This window comes from Acipenser ruthenus, chromosome 19, assembly GCF_902713425.1.
Source record: "Acipenser ruthenus chromosome 19, fAciRut3.2 maternal haplotype, whole genome shotgun sequence".
Lineage (NCBI taxonomy): Eukaryota > Metazoa > Chordata > Actinopteri > Acipenseriformes > Acipenseridae > Acipenser > Acipenser ruthenus.
In genome coordinates, this window is record NC_081207.1 from 15,524,802 (window position 1) to 15,547,368 (window position 22,567).

The 22,567-nt window shown below is 39.7% G+C and overlaps 1 protein-coding gene across 2 annotated transcripts; it reads left to right on the plus strand.

Annotated features, from left to right (window-relative positions):
• Positions 1 to 4,719: 4,719 nt before the first annotated feature.
• On the plus strand, positions 4,720 to 16,353 carry LOC117424552 (solute carrier family 2, facilitated glucose transporter member 1-like). Of its 2 annotated transcripts, none has more exons than XM_034040988.3 (10): positions 4,720 to 5,213; positions 8,497 to 8,595; positions 9,791 to 9,951; positions 10,317 to 10,557; positions 11,103 to 11,265; positions 12,038 to 12,225; positions 12,643 to 12,747; positions 12,991 to 13,092; positions 13,460 to 13,663; positions 14,227 to 16,353. In XM_034040988.3, the coding sequence occupies exons 1-10, from the start codon at positions 5,199 to 5,201 to the stop codon at positions 14,488 to 14,490; spliced, it is 1,542 nt and encodes a 513-aa protein (XP_033896879.1). In that variant the 5' UTR covers positions 4,720 to 5,198; the 3' UTR covers positions 14,491 to 16,353. The 2 variants fall into 2 exon arrangements, with proteins under 2 accessions (XP_033896879.1, XP_033896880.1); XM_034040989.3 differs by having other exon boundaries at positions 8,500 to 8,595.
• Positions 16,354 to 22,567: the final 6,214 nt, after the last annotated feature.

Here is a 22,567-nt window from a genome sequence, read left to right on the forward strand (position 1 = left end):
GAGGGTAAGGAGACTGGGAGTCGACAGTGAAAATAAATGATTGTAGTAATTTTTCTTTTACCCTACCCTTCCCAGTCTTTTCCCCGGCCCCTCTTTTGTGCAAAACCTGCACTCCAATTCCCCTCCACACACGTGTACCACCATGCAACCCCTGCACGCACACACCACAATGCAACCCCTACACGCATACACCCACCATGCAACCCCTGCACGCACACACCACCATGCAACCCCTACATGCATACACCAATATGCAACCCCTGCATACACACCACCATGCAACCCCGGCACGCACACACCACCATGCAACCCCTGCACGCATACACCCACCATGCAACCCCTGCACGCACACACCACCATGCAACCCCTACATGCATACACCAATATGCAACCCCTGCATGCACACCACCATGCAACCCCTGCATGCACACACCACCATGCAACCCCTACATGCACACACTACCATGCAACCCCTACATGCACACACCACCATGCAACCCCTGCATGCACACACCACCATGCAACCCCTACATGCACACACTACCATGCAACCCCTACATGCACACACCACCATGCAACCCCTGCACGCACACACCACCATGCAACCCCTGCACGCACACACCACCATGCAACCCCTGCACGCACACACCACCATGCAACCCCTGCACGCACACACCACCATGCAACCCCTGCACGCACACACCACCATGCAACCCCTGCACACATGCACGCACCATAGCAATTCTTTGCAAAATATATTTTCGGGTATTCAGCCCCATTCTTGTCTATGACAGTGTTAAAAAACACATTTTCAGTCATATCTCTCGAACCAGAGCACTTACAACCACCGTTCGAAGGGTTCTAGACCAGCCTGAATGTAATATGCCCAGTTTCGTAGCAATTCTTTGCAAAAAATATTTTCAGGGCGTTCAGGTTCAGCCTCATTCATGTCTATGGCAGGGTTGAAAAACACATTTCAGGCATATCTCTCGAACCCGAGCATGTAGAACCACCATTCAAAGTGATATAGACTCAGGGGAGCACCCCAAACCACCCCCTAAGACGGTGTAGTAGTTCACCCAAAAACTCATGTCATGACGAAAAAATTCACTTTGCCAAGCCGTCCTGGCATCTGAACCATGAAAATGGTGACTGCTTGTGCGGGGCCCTGTCAAGGTTGCATTTCCAATAACTTTTGAGCTCCACGTTGACAAAAAAAGTCTAAACTGGTGTCCTTTCTAGCTGGGGACACGTCGCTTGGAGGGATCGACAGAGGCCCCGAGGTGGACCTCCGTACCGATTTTCAAGTCTCGGGGACCCCCGGAACCCGAGATATAGCACCCTGAGAAATGTCTATGGGAAATTCCATTATAAAACCCCTTTGGGGCAACGCCCACCATCTGGCGGTGGGGTGGCGTATGAACCCGTGGCCGATGTCTTTCTTTAGCTAAGACTCTTGTGCACGCAAAGAGTGCCCTTCTGAGTTCGTTGGTCCAGGGGTCGTGGAGATACGGGTACGATAAGAGACCACCCCCTTCCCTATGGCAAATCCCATTAAAAAAAACACCATCGGGGCAAGGCTCGGCCAATGGCAGTCGTGGGTCGTACGAACTCGAAGGAGCCCATTTTCTTTAGTTAAGACTGTTGTGCATCTAAAGAGAGTACTAGCGAGTTTGTTGGCCCAGGATTTGTGGACTCATGGGGTACGACAGGAGGACCCCACCTCCACCGCCGACCGCGATTTCCTATAGCAAAATACATACAAAAAATGTCAATTATATAAGACCTGAAATGTGCACATTTTGTGGAGTATTTATGCAACAGAAGCACCAATTTAAGTCGATTCCAAGTGTTTTGTGATCACAGTATCAGCTTGAGTGTATCGGAGCATAGTCTTGCACCAAAAGCAAGCAGAGGCGAAAAAAAGCACTATATACCCTATTCTTTAAAATATCACTTTGCAGTGCAAATTTGAGGAACGCAACCACTTAGCAACTTGCAAATTGGTACTGCAATTTAAAGGCCTGTAGTGTCAGGCTGGTAGTCCCTAACTGATTCAAGTGTTTTTGGAATGATTCCTGCAAAGACTGATTTATAAGAAAAAAGAGAGATTGACAAACAGCATTTTGCTTTATATGCAGAAACGGGCAACTACAAGAGGGTGTCAAACAAGCTGTGAATGTCCTAGGAGGCTACAGAGTACCTCTGGGTATGAATCCAGATGCTCGCAGTACCTGTTCTTAGATGTCCGAAACCACTGTATCGCTGTATAACTGTATACCCTATAAATATCACTTTTTATTGTGTATTTGAAGAACACAACCAATTACAAACTTCATTTGAATTGCTGTGCTATCAGAATATCAGTGTATAACTTTGCTGGGTATTGCAGTGTATGCTGGGTATCAAAAGGCCTTCACTTTTACAAAAGGCTGTCAAAATTTTAAAAAGGCAGTCAATGTTACAAAGAATAGGTGTGCTCCTAACCCAATACTTGTCTTTTTAATTCTGTGCATCCAAATACTTGTAGTCAAAAGTTTTAAGAATTAGGCCTACTGTTTGTTGTTCTGTCGTAAACCAGCAGTTTGTCGCATAAATGTAAAATATACGGGGGGGGGGGGGGGGTGTCATCAGATTATTCTCCATTTTATTGTAACTGAGGTACCGTTCAGTTGAGCGAAAACTGTAAAGGGGTACTCGAGCTGAAACCTCCAGAAATCCTCCAGAAGCCTGCACGCTTCTCCACTCGTGTGACGACATATTCATGTGACAGACATGGACCAATCAAAACGCGAGACTGTTATGCGGTTCCATCCCAAAAACCAGGCTTGTGTCATACCTCACATGGATGTATCAAACGACATCAGTAGTATGGTTGATAGAATCTTATTTAACTTTATCTGGAAGAATAAAACTCATTATATTAGAAAATCAGTAATAATGAACAATCATGAATCTGGAGGACTTAACTTTCTTGATTTTTATACCTTAATCAATACCTTTAAAATAAATTGGATTAAACAGTTTCTTAAAAATCCATCTTCAACTTGGAACTTTATTCCTGCATATATTTTTAATAATCTTGGTGGTCTAAGCTTTCTATTAATATGTAATTACAATATCGAAAAAATTCCCATCAAGTTATCAAATTTTCATAAACAAATGCTTCTTTCTTGGTCTTTAATTTATAAACATAACTTTTCTCCACACAAATATTTCATTTGGAATAATAAGGATATTTGCTATAAGCATAAGTCCTTATTTTTCCCCAATTGGTTTAATAATGGCATCATATTAGTTACTCAGTTATTTAAATGTATTGGTAATCTTCTTAACTATACAGAATTCTTGTCCACCTTTAAATGACCTATTACAGCAAAGGAGTTTGCCATTATTTTTGATGCTCTCCCTAGAGGAGTGATCACTTTACTGAAAAATGATTTGAAAGTATTATCTTGCCCTCTACCTTCCATAGACCCTTGTGAAACTTTTATTGGAAGATATTGTTTACTAGATCATTCTAAAAATAATAAGCGTATAAGATCTCTTTTCCAAAATGATCTAGTATCCATCCCTTATGTTATTTCATATTGGGACGGGTTTATTGAAGGTATTGACTGGAAAAAAGTTTGGATTTTATCCAACAAGTACTTATTAACTAACAAAGTTAAAGAATTTTCTTATAAAATAATACATAAATGTTATCCTGTTAAAATCTATTTAAAGAAACTGAAACATGGTATCGACCTGAGCTGCTCATTCTGTAAGGACTCCACAGAAACAATGTGGCATTTATTTTGGAATTGCAGATACTCCAGATTTTATTTAAAATTCATATTGGTAATGTACTGTTTGGTTTCACTAGCTATAAGACCAGTGAAAATAATGAGTATTACATTTATAAACCTGATTATTCTAATGGCCAGATTTCATATTCACAAGTGTAAATTCTCTAATCAGAAACCTTTCTTTTTTCTTTTTGTAAAAGAAATGGAACAGTACATTATTAAGATGTCCAATAATAAAAAAGCTTTGAAAACACTTAATGTATGTAACCTATTTAATATTTTTTGTAATTGTATAAAGCCCACCCCCTGGCTTCCATTATAACATGTTCACTATTCTGTTTTTTTCTACTTTCTCTACATTTTCTTTGTTTATTTCAATAGAAATGCATTAAAAAAAAAAAAAAAAGTGTCATACCTCACATAACTGGTACGCTGGTACGCATGCAGACCAATACAAAACTGCGGACTTCGTTATTGTTGTATAAAAGACACAAGCGTACCGTCAGTATATTAACAGGAAAGCATTTATAATAAAGGCTGAGACAATGTGAGCTACACATACCTAATGTATGGATCATTCCAGGAGAGTGGGGGTATACAGGCTAGTAAAAAAAAACAACAAAAAAAAAACCATACCCCTCACTAACTGTCACAAACGTGTTAATATCTTATAAAAATGAAAGCTTTTTTCCACCGATCACATCAATAGCCCCGGGTGACTACGTAAAACAGAAAACCGCCAATCAGCGAAGATTTTTCATCGCTGGCCTAAATAGGATCGTAATATGTCAACTCAGGCATAGTGCGCAAAAGCATGATGTAACTATTTGAAAGCGACGCAGAAGGGGAGCGAGAGAGGCTTGTTCCCTTGAGCAATGTGATGCAAACAAACTGACGTAAAAGAGAGGCTTGACTCAGGCATGTCACAAGACTAAATGGGGGAGGGGGAGAAGCCGTGCACTTCTCGCATACGACGTGCACGGCTTGTGTGTTTTGAGAGGGCGGAGAATATAAATAAAGGTCGCGGTGGGAGGCACTGCTAAACCAGAATTGAAAACGAAATACTACACTAGCAAGACACGCACACAGATAAGGATTCTAATAATAATAATAATAATAAGGCTTGCGGAAGAATATTCGGGATATTCCAAATATTGTCAGAACAGGATACGTCATATTTTATGTATTTATTTATTTATGGTTATATTAGGCAGAATTACAGAAATTCTAGCATATTGAAAACATTGGCTTACAGTTTGACAGAGGCAGCACTTGTTTTAGTTTCAACATAAGCTTGTTAGAGGTGCTGTGCGCCTTCTGCTGTTACTCGCACAGTACCAGTAGCCAATAGAAGACTATTTACTGGAACATATTTTGGTTCTTTTAACTTTGGACTACACGGGACGCGATATGGACCGTGAAAAGGTAAGCGTTCTTAATGAATTAATCTATTCGTGTATATGGTTGGGACTTATTAATTTTGGCTACATCTAGGCTACCTCTACCGGTGGTAGCATCACCATATATGCTGTACCTACTTAGTATTGTTGTGCGCGATGTGTAATTCTAAGTATGATATTTTTACACTTAGATTTGGCTACAATAGTTTTGTTTGATTCTTGGCACAATTGAACTGTATGTGTTATTACGCTTAGGATGCCACAGCATCTCTAGAACAAGCAGTCGGCTACTTGTTGCCTGTGCGCCATTTTGTCATGACTCCTTTAACGAGGTATACATCAGCCTTTACATTCAGGGATGATGATGATGATGATGATGATTATGATGATGATGATGATTATTATTATTATTATTATTATTATTATTATTATTATTATGAAACAGGGTTCATGTGCGTTCTATAACCTACAGCTTTTGAAAACTGTAGTGCTTGTACTGTCTTCAATAGATTTCCCTTCTGCGTTCTCTGCTTTCTGAGAAAAAAACAATATCTTGGAATAATAGCGATAGGCTAATTAGCGACACAAGCTATCCCACAAAGATATATATATATACGCACGGCAACAGTAATTAACTACATAAAATAATAATGAATAATAAAATTAAATAATGAGAATAACGAGCGTCATCAAGGGCATTGACTGACAGTTTTTTCTTATTATTTTGCTGTCTAGACGTACTGTATACATAAGTTGCTGTGTGGTTCCTTTTATTAAATTACTTATTCAATATTTTGTCAGCCTGTTCTTATTATTTGTTTATTTAGCAGACGCCTTTATCCAAGGCGATTTACAGAGACTAGGGTGTGTGAACTACGCATCAGCTGCAGAGTCACTTACAATTACATCTCACCCGAAACTCAGCACAAGGAGGTTAAGTGACTTACTCAGGATCACACAATGAGTCAGTGGCTGAGGTGGGATTTGAACTGGAGACCTCTTGGTTACAAGCCCCTTTCTTTAACCACTGGACCACACAGCACCCTATACTTGAACAAGATAACAGATTTGTATAAGCGCATATTATTTTACCACCAATGCCATGCAGAATGTGTTCTACTGTACACGTATTATATAAAAACAAGATTACACAACGAATGAATAACATGCCTTAGGCTATTCTTTATAAAGTAGGCAACCAACGGTTCAAAGCGGAGTCATTTAAAAGAGAGTGCAAACTACGCTTAGAGAAAATGCTTAGATAATATAGGGTGTTCGTTACATAACAATTCGTGGCGTTAACTTTAAATGGTTTACAGGCGCAGGCAGAAACGGGGGGGGGGGGGGGGCGTCAAAAATCTTTGACGCGCCTTTTCACAAAATATTCTACCTTTTATAAGCTTACACAAATAACACTGATTATCACTAAGTTTAAAATAATGAACATTGCGTGTGCATGTGCGTGAACCCGACCTGGGGCTCGTGTCTATGACAAGTGTTTTTGCTTACGTGCAAGTTCGGTGACACTTAAAAATCGAAAGATGGAGAGGCGGCAGTATTGTATTTGTATTCTGTAATGACGAATTATTACTGTATCAGAACGGTAGGCGAGGGCGTTGCCTAGACCTCCGGTACTTTATAAATACCTAATTTGGGGTGCATTACATACAGTGCTCTGTGTGTGTGTGTGTGTGTGTGTGTGTGTGTGTGTGTGTGTGTGTGTGTGTGTGTGTGTGTGTGTGTGTTAAGTATAAACCGTGACTGTTCCATACCTCTGTAAAAATTAGGGTGGGTGTTACTTATTTATTTATTTATTTATTTACTTAATCAAAAAGGGTCGTTTAGATTTGAAACCTGCCCCGCAATGTGCGTGCGTGCATGTGTGCGCGTTTGTGATGGAGATTAAAATCGACCCAGATTTTGTAGGGGGCAGATGAGGGATAGACAGCTGGCAGTGTAGAACTCTACAGTACACATACCGCTTAACAACATGCATCCTAGTGCTCCATTACTTTATACAGCATATACATTTTAAGATTCCTCCGATGTTTCCTTCTAAATCTAATGTATTTTAGTATCACTGTGATTTGACTCCTTCATTAAAATGTGGGAACCTACAGAAATCCTGCAGATTATTTGGCTTGGGTTCCAGTCTGGGTGGCTTGGTGGCAGTGATGAATTTCATGGGGATATTTAAAAATAGGCATGGGCTGGGGGTCCCGTGTCCTGTCTACTAAAATCACTGTCACTGTAAGTGCACTGGGATGACCATCTTGAATGGGGCTGCACTTCAGTGTGTGTGTGTGTGTTGCAATTGCTTGTCTAACTGTGAGTAATATGGGCTCGAAGCCAAGTAGAATTGATTCAATAAAAGACAACTTGTTATAAAACCAGGACATATTTCAGTTAAATGAAATCCTGAAGAGGTTTAGGCAAGCGTTCTACTTTACTGTCTCTACAACATAATAGAATCCTGTCCAATTCATGGTAGCTGCAATTTATATACTGTGTAAATGTGTGCATATCACAATGTTCCTGATACTCCATGCTTACCATTGTGTTGCCAGGCTTACTCACTATTCCAACAAAACTTGCTCCTGAAAAGATTTATCTAAAGCTTTAGGAATGTAAACTATACTATTTCTTTACAAATGTGCATTTTTCCAAGGCATATGAATTTATAATATCATAGTTTTTTATTTTATTTTATTTATTTTTTAACTCTGGTCATCCATATCAACTATATTCACCAAACGTCCATCCAGCTGATTTCCCCACTTTCTGTTAAATAAACTTTCGGGTGTTGCTGTTAAAAATGTAGCTTTATAAATGACATTGCCAGAGCATGCTCTGATCAAAATTACTTGTAAATATCCTTGCCTGTATAATTGTGTTACTTTATTTATATAGAAATCCAAAAGAAACCAATCACTGTGTTTTATATATATATATATATATATATATATATATATATATATATATATATATATATATATATATATATATATATATATATTAGTTCTGACCTTCAGTTTAATTTGAAGAACCTTCCAAAGATCTAGCTGAAATCATTTTAAGCAAAGAAACCACACAGTTCAGATAACTTGAGCATAACAATCTATTACTGCTTGCAGTTTGTAGCAGGCACCACTTTAAATACTTTGGTAGTTTACATTGTAGAGAATGCTCATTGTGTCCAGTTAGTGATAAACACAGTCACTTTTCAATCAATCCTCTAATGTGCTGAAGGCCCATTTCAGCATTAACTCCTCCACTCATCAATATTGTCTCTGTTTGTTTTTCTGAAGAAGCAGGTGACAGCTCCACTGTTACTGGCCGTATCAGTGGCTGTGATTGGATCGATCCAATTTGGATACAACACTGGAGTCATCAACGCACCAGAAAAGGTAAAAACAACAAAACAAAAACACTACAACTTTTTCTGTGCAAAGTGAAGCATAGACAGCTAAACTTATTCACCCATGGGTCAGATTTTAGTGTTAGGTTGGTCAGGATTGTGTGGGACACTGTCTGCTCCTTTAAATAACCTAATCATTTAACTGTTGTCAATATCTAGCACTTTCTCCTCGGGGAATGAAGTGCTAGATATGTGGTGACAGTTAGGCTTCCTGGCGTCTCCTAATGACACTTATCGATTCCCCCCCAGTTACAGTGCTTGAATGTTAAAGTAGATTTTCTGTAAATTATCCTGACATTTCTTTAAAAAAAGGATTTAGATAAATAACAATGAACAGGATCAAGAAGCCCTAAAGTGTCTTTAGATTATTGGCAAAAAGCAAAATGAGTGTTATGGTGAAAAATAAAATAGTCCCAGGTAACCTGTGCAATGGAAACTTAATTTACAAAATCAATGATTTTTTTCTCGACTCAACTCATCTGCAAGGGATGAGTGTTTGTCTATAGCTTATCTTATATAAATGGCATTTATGTTTTATTTAACAGATTTTCGATGACGTACAGTCCAAAATGTAGTGTATATACTGATTTTGTTTACAATTGCAGAAAGCCAATATGAAACAAATTGGTACTTGGGACGTGTTGGTGACTTGCAGCCCTTTTCATGGGGTGTTGCTTCCACCATGTGGTGAAAAGTTGTTACTGCAGTTTATTTTCCTGGTGCTGTTACTGTATGCAGACACATCACCTCATTATATCACATAACCCTGAAGCAGAATACATCTTTATTAAATACAACTATACAAATCTCTGTTTGGAAATGTATAAGAGGTAAGGTTATCCTCTAACCAAAACATTTAAAAAGCATTTTTTACAGATAGGCAGAGGTCCTGAATGTCCAGAATATAATGCAGGGATGGAAAGAAGACTTTAATTGCATAGCAGTTCGACCCTCTCCTTGAGCTTCTTACTTACACTTTCTACACTGAGGCTAATCAAGCACATATTAAAACCTGGAATGGGTGAAACTGCTATGCAAAAGGAGTCATTATTTTCATCCTTGTAACATGAATCAATAAGAGCTGAGTATCAGGACATTCTAGCATGATAACTCCCAATATTGTGCTTTGCATCTGCTACGAGCGCTTCACACTAACTCTCTGTCTCTGTGTTTCTCTCTCTCAGATCATTAGGCAGTTCCACAATGAGACCTGGAAGGCCCGCACTGCTGAATTCATCACAGACAATCTCAGCACGACACTCTGGTCCTTCTCTGTGGCCATCTTCTCAGTTGGTGGCATGATTGGCTCATTCTCTGTCGGCGTGTTCGTCAACCGATTCGGCAGGTAAGAAAAATTACATTAGAATTATATTAGAATGACATTGTAGCTGCAGTTTAAGATCACTCGATTAGTCTGTACTAAAATTACAATGGAACTGCAGTTTAAGATCAGTAGACTAGACTGTCCTGGAATTACATGGTCTCTCCAGTTTAAGATCACTAAACTAGACAATATAAGAAGTACATTGTTCCAGCAGTTTAAGATCACGAGGCTAGACTGTACTGGAATTATATTGTATGTGCAGTTTAAGATCAAAACAAGTAAAAACTAAAATAATAAGTTGGAGTTACTTCCTCTTTGAATGTTAGGAACATTAGAAGATGATGTAAAGTATCACTTTAACCCCTGTTTGGGTTCCCTTTCTCCAGGCGGAACTCCATGCTCATGGTCAATGTGCTGGCTGTCATAGGGGGCTCTCTGATGGGCTTCTCCAAGCTGGCTGCCTCCTTTGAGATGCTGATCTTGGGCCGGATGACCATTGGTCTGTTCTGTGGTCTCAGCACTGGCCTGGTCCCCATGTACATTGGCGAGATCTCCCCCACTTCCCTGCGAGGAGCGTTCGGGACTCTTCACCAGCTGGGAGTTGTCATTGGCATCCTCATAGCACAGGTACAACATATGGTCGTGAATGTGAGTGTGTGCGCATGTGTGTCTGTCTGTGTGTCTCTTAGTTTGCCTGTGTGTTTGTGAGCGTGCGCTTTTTTGTGTGCACAGTATGTTTGTCTGTGTATGTCTCTGGAGTTAAAAATAAAACATTCTAATACGACGGGAGTCAGTGTAATGTACCCAGAAAGAGAGCAATGTAAACGTGTGGTGTGTGTGGTGTGTGTGTGTGGAGAAAGGGTTCTAAAATGTTGGAGTTGGGATCTACTCAGTACTCGGAGATAAACTAAGCCTGGGCAGTGCTGCTTCTTCTTGAATAAATATATATACTCTGAGCAGATTGGCCATGGGGCATATTTAACACATTTGCAAACTACCTTTTTGTCTGTGATCTTAATAGCTGTCTTGTAAACTCTTCACTAGATACAGTGTATAGCTCCTTACAGATCACAACTGACATACTGTTCAGTGTGTGTGTCCTACTAGAATGTATCCCTTATTGATGAGCCGTTCTCCCTGTCTCTCTGTCTCTCTGTCTCTCTCCCTTGTAGGTCTTTGGTCTGGAGTTTATCCTGGGGTCTCAGTCCCTCTGGCCCGTGCTCTTGGGTCTCACAGTCATCCCGGCTGTAATCCAAAGTATAGCTCTACCTTTCTGTCCTGAAAGTCCCAGGTTCCTACTGATCAACAAGAACCAAGAGGAGAAGGCCATGGAGAGTGAGTATCTCCATATCCAGCTTGTTAAAGACAGAACCACTGGCAGGACGTTTATACCCTCTTTTTTTCCCCCACCTAGAACACCTGCTTACTAAAATAGTTTGGTAATAGGAACAAGATTTGAATATACAATATCCCATAAGTGCACCTAAAATGTTATACAGTGACGTACATGTTGTGCCCTTCCATTTGCTACTTGCAGTTTTGAAACAATCACATGTTGCATGAAATGTGCATTTCCGTTTGAAATGATGACACCTGGTACTGCACTGGGTTAAAGAAAGCTGTCAGTTTCAATGCCTTCCTCCCAGGAAGCCTGTTACTGCTTCACTTCCTGAATTGTTTCCCCTCACGATCAAAAGCATGTTACTGGTAAAAGCATGTCGGTCAACAGGGGAAACAACCGGTTGGTTAATGACAGGACAGAAGGGACTGAAGGGGAGGGAGACAATCTCACTCTCCAGGTAACCAAGGCAGTTCCACACGACCTGGCTGCAAACAGAGATTTCTTGAAACTAGTGTAGTACCAGATATCATGTTTTAAAATGAAAATGCATGTTCACCAACAGTGAAAAGAAATGCACATCAGGTAAGATTCATGAAGATATTGTGTTAACTTCAACCACTATTTATTTGCTCTACATACCAAAATTGATTTTCTTCAATTGGTGCAAAACTGAGGCAAGGTGCAATGGGGGAACTGTCTTGGGAGTCCCCATTTCATCTTGAAATGAGTCCAGAGTTCTTATAGGAATGTTTTTATCTTGTGCAGTCCTGAAGAAGTTGCGGGGCACTGCAGACGTCCAGCAAGATCTTCAGGAGATGAAAGATGAGAGTCTGAAGATGATGCAGGAGAAGAAAGTGACCATCCCAGAGCTGTTCCGTTCCCCAAGCTACCGTCAGCCAATCATCATCGCCATTGTCCTGCAGCTATCCCAGCAGCTCTCCGGTATCAACGCGGTCAGTACTTCCTGTAGACTAATGACCATTTCCTGATTTCTAGCTAGCACTTCTTTTTACTATCTACGAATTGAATCATTTGAATATTGAACTTTAGTTTACTTGTAATATTTTTTTTAATAAATACATGAACAAATGAATAAATAAATAATACATAAATACACATTTACCATAGCCCTATAGAATGTTGTTGAAAGAAAAGCATCTTTTTGTATACAAAAAAGTTATTACACATAGACTTGCATTGCCGGTCTATTCAAACAAACATAGGTGGGGCCTGAGTGGCAGTCTTCGCGTTAAAAAAAAAGAATTCCGTTCAACCGTCCTGCTTTGAAGCGATCCCTAGCTCTGCAGACGTTCACTGGGGTCACATTGTGATTAACATCCTGTACTGATGTTCTAATCTTCCCCATGCAGGTTTTCTACTACTCAACGAACATCTTTGAGGCTGCTGGAGTTAAAGAACCCATCTACGCTACAATTGGTGCTGGAGTTGTCAATACTGTGTTCACTGTTGTATCGGTAAGTACAATTCATTTCTGTATGTAAAGACACTGTGGCTCACTCACTGTACCTGCTTCTTTCCTAAAAAGGAATGATACTGTTACACTTTATACACTGCCTGACAAAGCCAAATTGTTTAATTAGCTTACAGGGTTGTCTACTTCAGAGTTTCTGATTGAGAGTTAGGATGAACTATCTATATGCGAACCTGAGAAGCAACAGATAGTTACAGTTGAACTTTTTATTTTGATTTCTTTTCAGCTCTTCCTGGTTGAGAGGGCGGGGCGAAGGACTCTACACCTCGTGGGATTGGCTGGGATGGCTTTCTGTGCCGTTCTGATGACCATTGCTCTTGTCCTCACGGTATGTTCCTTCCCATGTCTCTGTTTTGCTTGCAGAGAAACAGCCTCATCCAGGGATCCTCAGTGGTAATGCAGATGCACAGGCAAACACTGCCACTGAAGTGCCAATGAGATATTGCCAATTACATTAAAGAGGAAATAGTAGCACCATTTAGGGCACAATGGACTGTTATTAACAGAGTTGTTCCACAGTATGCTATGCAATGACTTCAATGACAGTGGCACACAATGACAATGTATTAAAAGCAAATTGCTTTCACATTTTGACGATGGGATCACAATTGATACCCTATTGAAGGAGAGTATAAAAACCCCTTCTTCTTACCCCTATTTAAACTCTCTCTCTCTCTATCATGTTATTTTTACAGAACCAGATTCAGTCTATGAGCTACCTGAGTATTATAGCTATCTTTGGCTTTGTGGCGTTCTTTGAGATCGGACCGGGCCCCATCCCCTGGTTTATTGTGGCCGAGCTCTTCAGCCAGGGTCCAAGGCCGGCCGCAATGGCTGTAGCCGGCTGCTCCAACTGGACATCCAACTTCATTGTTGGTCTGGGGTTCCCCTATGTACAGGTGAGTAAGTCAACAACACAAACAGTGGCTCCTTAATGTATTCAATTATGGCATGAGTCTTTCTTAACATTCTTTTATTCTATTATTTTTTATTATTATTTGTTTATTTAGCAGACGCCTTTATCCAAGGCGACTTACAGAGACTAGGGTGTGTGAACTACGCATCAGCTGCAGTCACTTACAATTACGTCTCACCCGAAAGACGGAGGTTAAGTGACTTGCTCAGGGTTACACAATGAGTTAGTGGCTGAGGTGGGATTTGAACTGGGGATTTCCTGGTTACAAGCCCTTTTCTTTAACCACGGGACCACACAACCACCGGGTTTGGTGTGGGCTCCAACGCAAGTGTTCAAATGTGTTGGTTCCATTAAGAGGAATACATGTATTGGGAACACAATAATGCAGAGTTTTTAATGAGAGATTTACAAAAGGACTTGATTAAGATCTTAACAATATTACAAACTAGCCGGTCCGAATAGTCTCCTCTCATTCATAAATGTTCTATCGTTTTATCAAAAATAAATCAATTTTAATGGCCTCTTTCCCTGCTGTTCTCTTTTCAGATGCTCTGCGGAGACTATGTCTTCATTATCTTTGTTGTCTTCCTAGTATTATTCTTTGTCTTCACTTTCTTCCGGGTGCCTGAGACCAGGGGGCGGACCTTCGATGACATCAGCAAAGGCTTCGCCAGGGGCAACATCCAAGGGGCAGGCTCTGCCCCACAAGAGGGCGTGGTCACCCTACCTCCTAGTAGTCCTACGGAGAAGTTTCCAATGGTACAGTTGAGTGCTCATGAAGCACCAAATGCCCCTTTCTCCAGCATATGAGATTCAATGCCAGAAATGTGTGCTACATTATATACAGCGTCCTGAAAAATGTGTTGGACCAGCCATGCTGAGAAAAGTCATTGCCGTTTAATGTGATTCAGCTCTTCTGAAATAGATAACACACTACTGTATAATGAGTACAGTTGTCATTTAATCAGGGATACCCAGAATTTGAGTGAACAAGTGGTCTGAGTCATGGGTAAAATAGGCAACAAATGTCCCTTAGTTCAACACTGTTTCCAGGACATTGTGTATATACTATAATAGCAAGGTTTGAATTTTATCCAAAAACACAGTCCAGCGTCACTTTACATCCCACTGTTTAAATAAAGTATTAATCCAGCAGGTGTTTCCCCCAGACTGGGTGATATATTAACCCTCTTATTAACATCACTACAGACTATTCATATACAGTGGGAAGAAGTCCACCACAGAGCACGTTTTTGATGATGGTGGCATTACGATCTGGTATGATTTTTTTGTGATTAATATTGACCCTATTTTGTTTTATGACGGATACCTTTCCTGAGGTGCAGTATCTATACAAATATATGTTCTAGGTTATTTAATAATCTGTTTTTATAAACCTATATGTGGTACAGTAGTGTGGCAGGCCATTTATTATTATAATCATGGTTGAAATATTTCCTTATACTTTTGGCAAGTTTGTTAAAGTCACCCTGCTACACATATAACCTTCACCTTCTGTTACATTTTTAACTTAAACTAAAAATCTAGTCGACTTGGATTTTGGTACTGGCACAAAATAAGCCATGCGGAAATGCACATATGGCTATTGATGACAATATGTGCGTGTCACATGATTGATTGACTATAATCAGCTAAAAAAGCTGTGAGTTTGAGGCCTCAGCATATTAATTCAGCACTACATACAACTATGGATATTGAAACTCAGGGGAACTGTCTTTGTATGGTAGAGGTTATATACCAAAATGTTCTGTATTCAAATGTAGTAGTATTATGATCAAAGGTACTGTTGTATAACATTTGGGGTTTAATTATTTGGGGGAATTACGAGCATAGCACAGTGCCACTGTGTGACTAAATGATGTAAGTGCATTATTTTTAAGTTATCATTTTAGTGACGGACTGTTTAATGCAGGATTTTTTTTAAATAAGCCATTGAGGCTGAAACACCCCTTTAACTGTTTAACTTAATTGCTAATGGGATAATGCTGTTTTAAGCATATGCTATTTGTGGAAGTACAGGAGCTAGAGATACCATTCTGCACACCAGATTTGTTTTATTTGCACAAACATCTAATTACTGTGTTGTATTGCTGCTAAGATATTCAGTATATATATATATAAAAAAAAAAGTTTGTTTACAATGAAATAAAACATTTTCACAAAATATGTGAAATACAGATTAGTTGTGTTTTAGCTGATCTTATTTTATTGTAATAATTGTAATACTGTTGCTGTTTTACCATTGTTGCACCTGTTGTATTTTAGCTTGTGTTATTATTCTAAGTGTGTAACCATATTTATTTATGTTTTTAACTTTACACAAAAGTCCTGATCACTGTTTTTTCACAATTTTCTGGTGATATTTTCAATTGTTGAAAGAAAGAAAAAGAGCAGGGTTTTAATCAAGACAAAAAAAACAAACAAAACAAAAAACTAAATGTTTTTCAGTGTTAGCTGTCATTAGTTCCAGTGATTAATTTGTTGACATTCGTCAGATTCAAAGTGGCAGTAGGGACCAGTACTTCTTTATTTAACATTTTCCTAAGTTTTGTATTTTTTTCCATTTTATTTTCTTTTAAACATGGATGGTTTATTTTGTATATATTTTGTAAATAATGTTAAGTTATTCATTAAAACCATGCTTATTTTTTACCCATCATTTTATTGTGTCTTCTGTTAGACAGGGTCAAATCTAGATATTATTATTATTATTATTATTATTATTATTATTATTATTATTATTATTATCATCATCATGTTGGACTGTATTTAAAGATAGATTCTAGTGTCTCAAGCTGTGCTCGGCATAGCCTCACTGTACTGCACACAGGGCAATGCTCACATTGCAAAACTATAGTAGCTGGTAAAGGTACATCAAGAAAACCTGTATAATGTTCTTACAGGTACGTTGACATTGCCTGCTGTGTGCTCTGCAGATCTTTACTGTAAAAGACCATGCTTACATTGTAAAAATACATTAACTAGTAACCAGTCATGTACAGATCAAGTAATATCAAAGTGTATTAACTATTGCATTGCTTGGCCTCCATGTATTGTTCTGTACACGGAGCAGTGCTCATGTGAAATAATGTAAGATGTATAGTAGAATCAACCTTACACAAAGTGTCACATACACGTTTTTATTTTATTTTTTTTGCACATGCTTGAGAGAGAGAGAGAGAGAGAGATCCATGCAAGTTGATGATTTTAGAGGTTAGTTATAAACCAGTAGAAAAACGAAATACATTAAATTAAATATACATACATCCCATGACACCCATTTGCCCCAGAAAAAACAAACATATTATTAAAATAATCATATTCAGTCATATTGAGGAGTAATGGGATTATTAACATTATATCTTCCTGCTTGATTCACTTCCACTTTTTTTTTGCATTGCTCAATTCAGCTTATCTCCTGCCAAGTTAAGATTGCATGTCATCTGCATTTTGTAAGAGCACAAACTCCATCATACGTCCCCCTAGATCAACTCACTCCAGTTAGGACCAACTCTGTTGTACCTACCCTTATGTTACCAATGGCCTCTTTACAGAACCGCTACATTACCTCTGTAGTGCCACTGCTACATTGCCTCTGAAGAGGGCTTGTGAAAGGTGACCAAATCCTCTTTTGACAACAATAAGACATGCAGTCGCTGTCAACGTTTCAATAAAGTGTGCTCTTTTTTAAATGGGTTATCTGCTGTTGTGGTTCCTGGATATTGTAAATGTGAAAGTTTTTAGATGTACTTGTGTGTCTAAATAGTATATATTAGTATTAAATAGATTAGTGGAATTGATAAGTTGCAAATAGTTATTTTACTTCCTATCAGTTTTATTTAATATTGATTGTTATTTAGAGAAAGTGGACGGCAATATACAGTGAATGGCAGTGCCCTGGCATATTGTTTAGATGGAAGCAGGCATGATGTAGTCTGGCGGTTGTTCCTTCTGGTGGTGGTTTACATTTTTTCATAAATTTGCATACATTGCAGACCAGAACATTTCGCATATATTCTCTAATCTCATAAATCAGAGTTATTAAAAAGAGATTGCTGCAAAATTAAAATAAAATAAAAAATATCAGAAAACAACTACTACACAATATGACAGCCAGAGGAGAGGCTCAGTAATGAATGGCCTATCTGAAGACAGAGCTGCTGTCCATCACCTTTCTTGAGAACTGTATTTACAAGTACAAAAAAAAGAAGTTAAGGGTACAACCCAAACTTGTGTGTTTCAAGTGGTCTGTATTGATTATAATGGAGTCTGTTTTTTGATGTGAGAATGCTTGTGTAAATCGTGTGCTCCTTTTCTACACTTTATATGGCCTTGTCTATGAGTTGCTCACATGAGAATTGAAATGTTTAACTGTGCTTGTGCGATCACACAAGTGAACACACGTCCCCTTGGTTATACAGTGCCTTGCGAAAGTATTCGGCCCCCTTGAACTTTGCGACCTTTTGCCACATTTCAGGCTTCAAACATAAAGATATGAAACTGTAATTTTTTGTGAAGAATCAACAACAAGTGGGACACAATCATGAAGTGGAACGAAATTTATTGGATATTTCAAACTTTTTTAACAAATAAAAAACTGAAAAATTGGGCGTGCAAAATTATTCAGCCCCCTTAAGTTAATACTTTGTAGCGCCACCTTTTGCTGCGATTACAGCTGTAAGTCGCTTGGGGTATCAGTTTTGCACATCGAGAGACTGAAATTTTTGCCCATTCCTCCTTGCAAAACAGCTCGAGCTCAGTGAGGTTGGATGGAGAGCATTTGTGAACAGCAGTTTTCAGTTCTTTCCACAGATTCTCGATTGGATTCAGGTCTGGACTTTGACTTGGCCATTCTAACACCTGGATATGTTTATTTGTGAACCATTCCATTGTAGATTTTGCTTTATGTTTTGGATCATTGTCTTGTTGGAAGACAAATCTCCGTCCCAGTCTCAGGTCTTTTGCAGACTCCATCAGGTTTTCTTCCAGAATGGTCCTGTATTTGGCTCCATCCATCTTCCCATCAATTTTAACCATCTTCCCTGTCCCTGCTGAAGAAAAGCAGGCCCAAACCATGATGCTGCCACCACCATGTTTGACAGTGGGGATGGTGTGTTCAGGGTGATGAGCTGTGTTGCTTTTACGCCAAACATAACGTTTTGCATTGTTGCCAAAAAGTTCAATTTTGGTTTCATCTGACCAGAGCACCTTCTTCCACATGTTTGGTGTGTCTCCCAGGTGGCTTGTGGCAAACTGTAAACGACACTTTTTATGGATATCTTTAAGAAATGGCTTTCTTCTTGCCACTCTTCCATAAAGGCCAGATTTGTGCAGTATACGACTGATTGTTGTCCTATGGACAGAGTCTCCCACCTCAGCTGTAGATCTCTGCAGTTCATCCAGAGTGATCATGGGCCTCTTGGCTGCATCTCTGATCAGTCTTCTCCTTGTTGAGCTGAAAGTTTAGAGGGACGGCCAGGTCTTGGTAGATTTGCAGTGGTCTGATACTCCTTCCATTTCAATATTATCGCTTGCACAGTGCTCCTTGGGATGTTTAAAGCTTGGGAAATCTTTTTGTATCCAAATCCGGCTTTAAACTTCTCCACAACAGTATCTCGGACCTGCCTGGTGTGTTCCTTGTTCTTCATGATGCTCTCTGCGCTTTAAACGGACCTCTGAGACTATCACAGTGCAGGTGCATTTATACGGAGACTTGATTACACACAGGTGGATTCTATTTATCATCATTAGTCATTTAGGTCAACATTGGATCATTCAGAGATCCTCACTGAACTTCTGGAGAGAGTTTGCTGCACTGAAAGTAAAGGGGCTGAATAATTTTGCACGCCCAACTTTTCAGTTTTTTATTTGTTAAAAAAGTTTGAAATATCCAATAAATTTCGTTCCACTTCATGATTGTGTCCCACTTGTTGTTGATTCTTCACAAAAAATTACAGTTTCATATCTTTATGTTTGAAGCCTGAAATGTGGCAAAAGGTCGCAAAGTTCAAGGGGGCCGAATACTTTCGCAAGGCACTGTCAGTACTGTTTGTGAGATAAATGTTTAAACTATGTCATATAGAAATTATATATGTATTTATAGAACAAATTATAACATATATATATATATATATATATATATATATATATATATATATATATATATATATATAAGATGTATATATTTAACAAAATAAAAATATATATATAATACAAGACATTAATATTCTGTTTTGTGTGGTGATTTTTATTTTCATTTTGCATAGCTGATGAAGGTTGTTAAGAGAATAAAATAGCCTCCCTTTCTCTTTCTCTGCTCCACATGAACAGAGCAGATCAGAGCAGATGGAGGCTATTAAGACAGTATAAGAGACTCCTCTTCTCCTTCTGTGAATGATTACCTTTGAATAATCTTGTAAAATTGGTTGCTATAACAGCACCACCAGATGGGTGGGAGACAGGAAGAAATAAATTCTAAAAAAAACACAGAAATGAGTGGTCCCCTCCCCCACATATATTGAATATATTCAACCTCATTCTACAATTACTTCCAGATGATCATGTGCTTTGGTGTACCAATATTGTTGCAGCTTGAGCCAACAGGGTCCTTTGATCTATAGTTTTATAGTCTATACTCCAACATTAATTTAACGTACTGAAATTCTTCAGACGTCCAGTGCAATTATCCTACAAGCATTTGCAGATTGGTTTTAAAATGCAATTTATTTAAAACGGTATCGACCAATATGAAATGAGGGTACACATAACTAGGGTGACCATCCGCCCCTAATTGGGCGGGACAGTCCTGAAATGTAAAGATCAAGTCCCGGTCCCGGGCTTAATGCCTCCGGGACGGCATTTGTCCCGAATTCGTAGACACAGTGCAATCTTACAGTTTAGCGCCAGTCAAACCATAGCATCTCTGTTTATAGCGCATCGTAGCACCGTCCCTGCTGTATTATTTTGCAATGCATTACACTCGCTCGCTCAGCAGTTAAAACAAACAAAGAAAATGTATGTATATATCCAGGCGCGCCCAGAGAAACCTTTCACATGGTACACACAACTGAACCACACCGACATCCCATCTCATGCCGATAACGACTCTGCATCAACATGCTGTAAAGTGTTTCAGAGTGCTGCATTTCTTTCCTGAGTTTCCCTTTTTAAAAATGAATAAACACAGCGCGCTGCCTTCGAGACAGAACATCAACTACAGTGCCAGCCAAATAGTCCACAACAATAAAAGCTACAACTAAACCTATTTGAAATACAGACTTAAACTAGGGGAAAAACTAGCTCACAAGTCTGTTATGCTGGTTCCATTTCTAATCATTTTACTCTCACAACCACTACAACTAATCATTACCCCACCCCGCTTCAACTAATCATTACCCCACCCCGCTTCAACTAATCATTACCCCACCCCGCTTCAACTAATCATTACCCCACCCTGCTTCAACTAATCATTACCCCACCCCACTACAACTAATCATTACCCCACCCCGCTTCAACTAATCATTACCCCACCGCACTACAACTAATCATTACCCCACCCCGCTTCAGCTAATCATTACCCCACCCCGCTTCAACTAATCATTACCCCACCCCGCTTCAACTAATCATTACCCCACCCCACTACAACTAATCATTACCCCACCCCACTACAACTAATCATTACCCCACCCCGCTTCAACTAATCATTACCCCACCCCGCTTCAACTAATCATTACCCCACCGCACTACAACTAATCATTACCCCACCCCGCTTCAGCTAATCATTACCCCACCCCACTACAACTAATCATTACCCCACCCCGCTTCAACTAATCATTACCCCACCCCGCTTCAACTAATCATTACCCCACCCCGCTTCAACTAATCATTACCCCACCCTGCTTCAACTAATCATTACCCCACCCTACTTCAACTAATCATTACCCCACCCCGCTTCAACTAATCATTACCCCACCCCGCTTCAACTAATCATTACCCCACCCCGCTTCAACTAATCATTACCCCACCCCGCTTCAACTAATCATTACCCCACCCTGCTTCAACTAATCATTACCCCACCCCACTACAACTAATCATTACCCCACCCTGCTTCAACTAATCATTACCCCACCCCGCTTCAACTAATCATTACCCCACCCCGCTTCAACTAATCATTACCCCACCCCGCTTCAGCTAATCATTACCCCACCCCACTACAACTAATCATTACCCCACCCCGCTTCAACTAATCATTACCCCACCCCGCTTCAACTAATCATTACCCCACCCCGCTTCAACTAATCATTACCCCACCCCGCTTCAACTAATCATTACCCCACCCTGCTTCAACTAATCATTACCCCACCCTGCTTCAACTAATCATTACCCCACCCCGCTTCAACTAATCATTACCCTACCCCGCTTCAACTAATCATTACCCCACCCCGCTTCAACTAATCATTACCCCACCCCGCTTCAACTAATCATTACCCCACCCCGCTTCAACTAATCATTACCCCACCCTGCTTCAACTAATCATTACCCCACCCCGCTTCAACTAATCATTACCCCACCCTGCTTCAACTAATCATTACCCCACCCCACTACAACTAATCATTACCCCACCCCTCTACAACTAATCATTACCCCACCCCGCTTCAACTAATCATTACCCCACCCCACTACAACTAATCATTACCCCACCCCGCTACAACTAATCATTACCCCACCCCACTACAACTAATCATTACCCCACCCTGCTTCAACTAATCATTACCCCACCCCACTACAACTAATCATTACCCCACCCCGCTTCAACTAATCATTACCCCACCCCGCTTCAACTAATCATTACCCCACGCCGCTTCAA

Bases quoted from the DNA above. Each gene is read 5' to 3' on its own strand.
- LOC117424552 (XM_034040988.3), top strand. The intron at 8,596-9,790 runs GTAAAAACAACA...TCTCTCTCTCAG, and splicing joins TCATCAACGCACCAGAAAAG to ATCATTAGGCAGTTCCACAA. The intron at 9,952-10,316 runs GTAAGAAAAATT...CCCTTTCTCCAG, and splicing joins TTCGTCAACCGATTCGGCAG to GCGGAACTCCATGCTCATGG.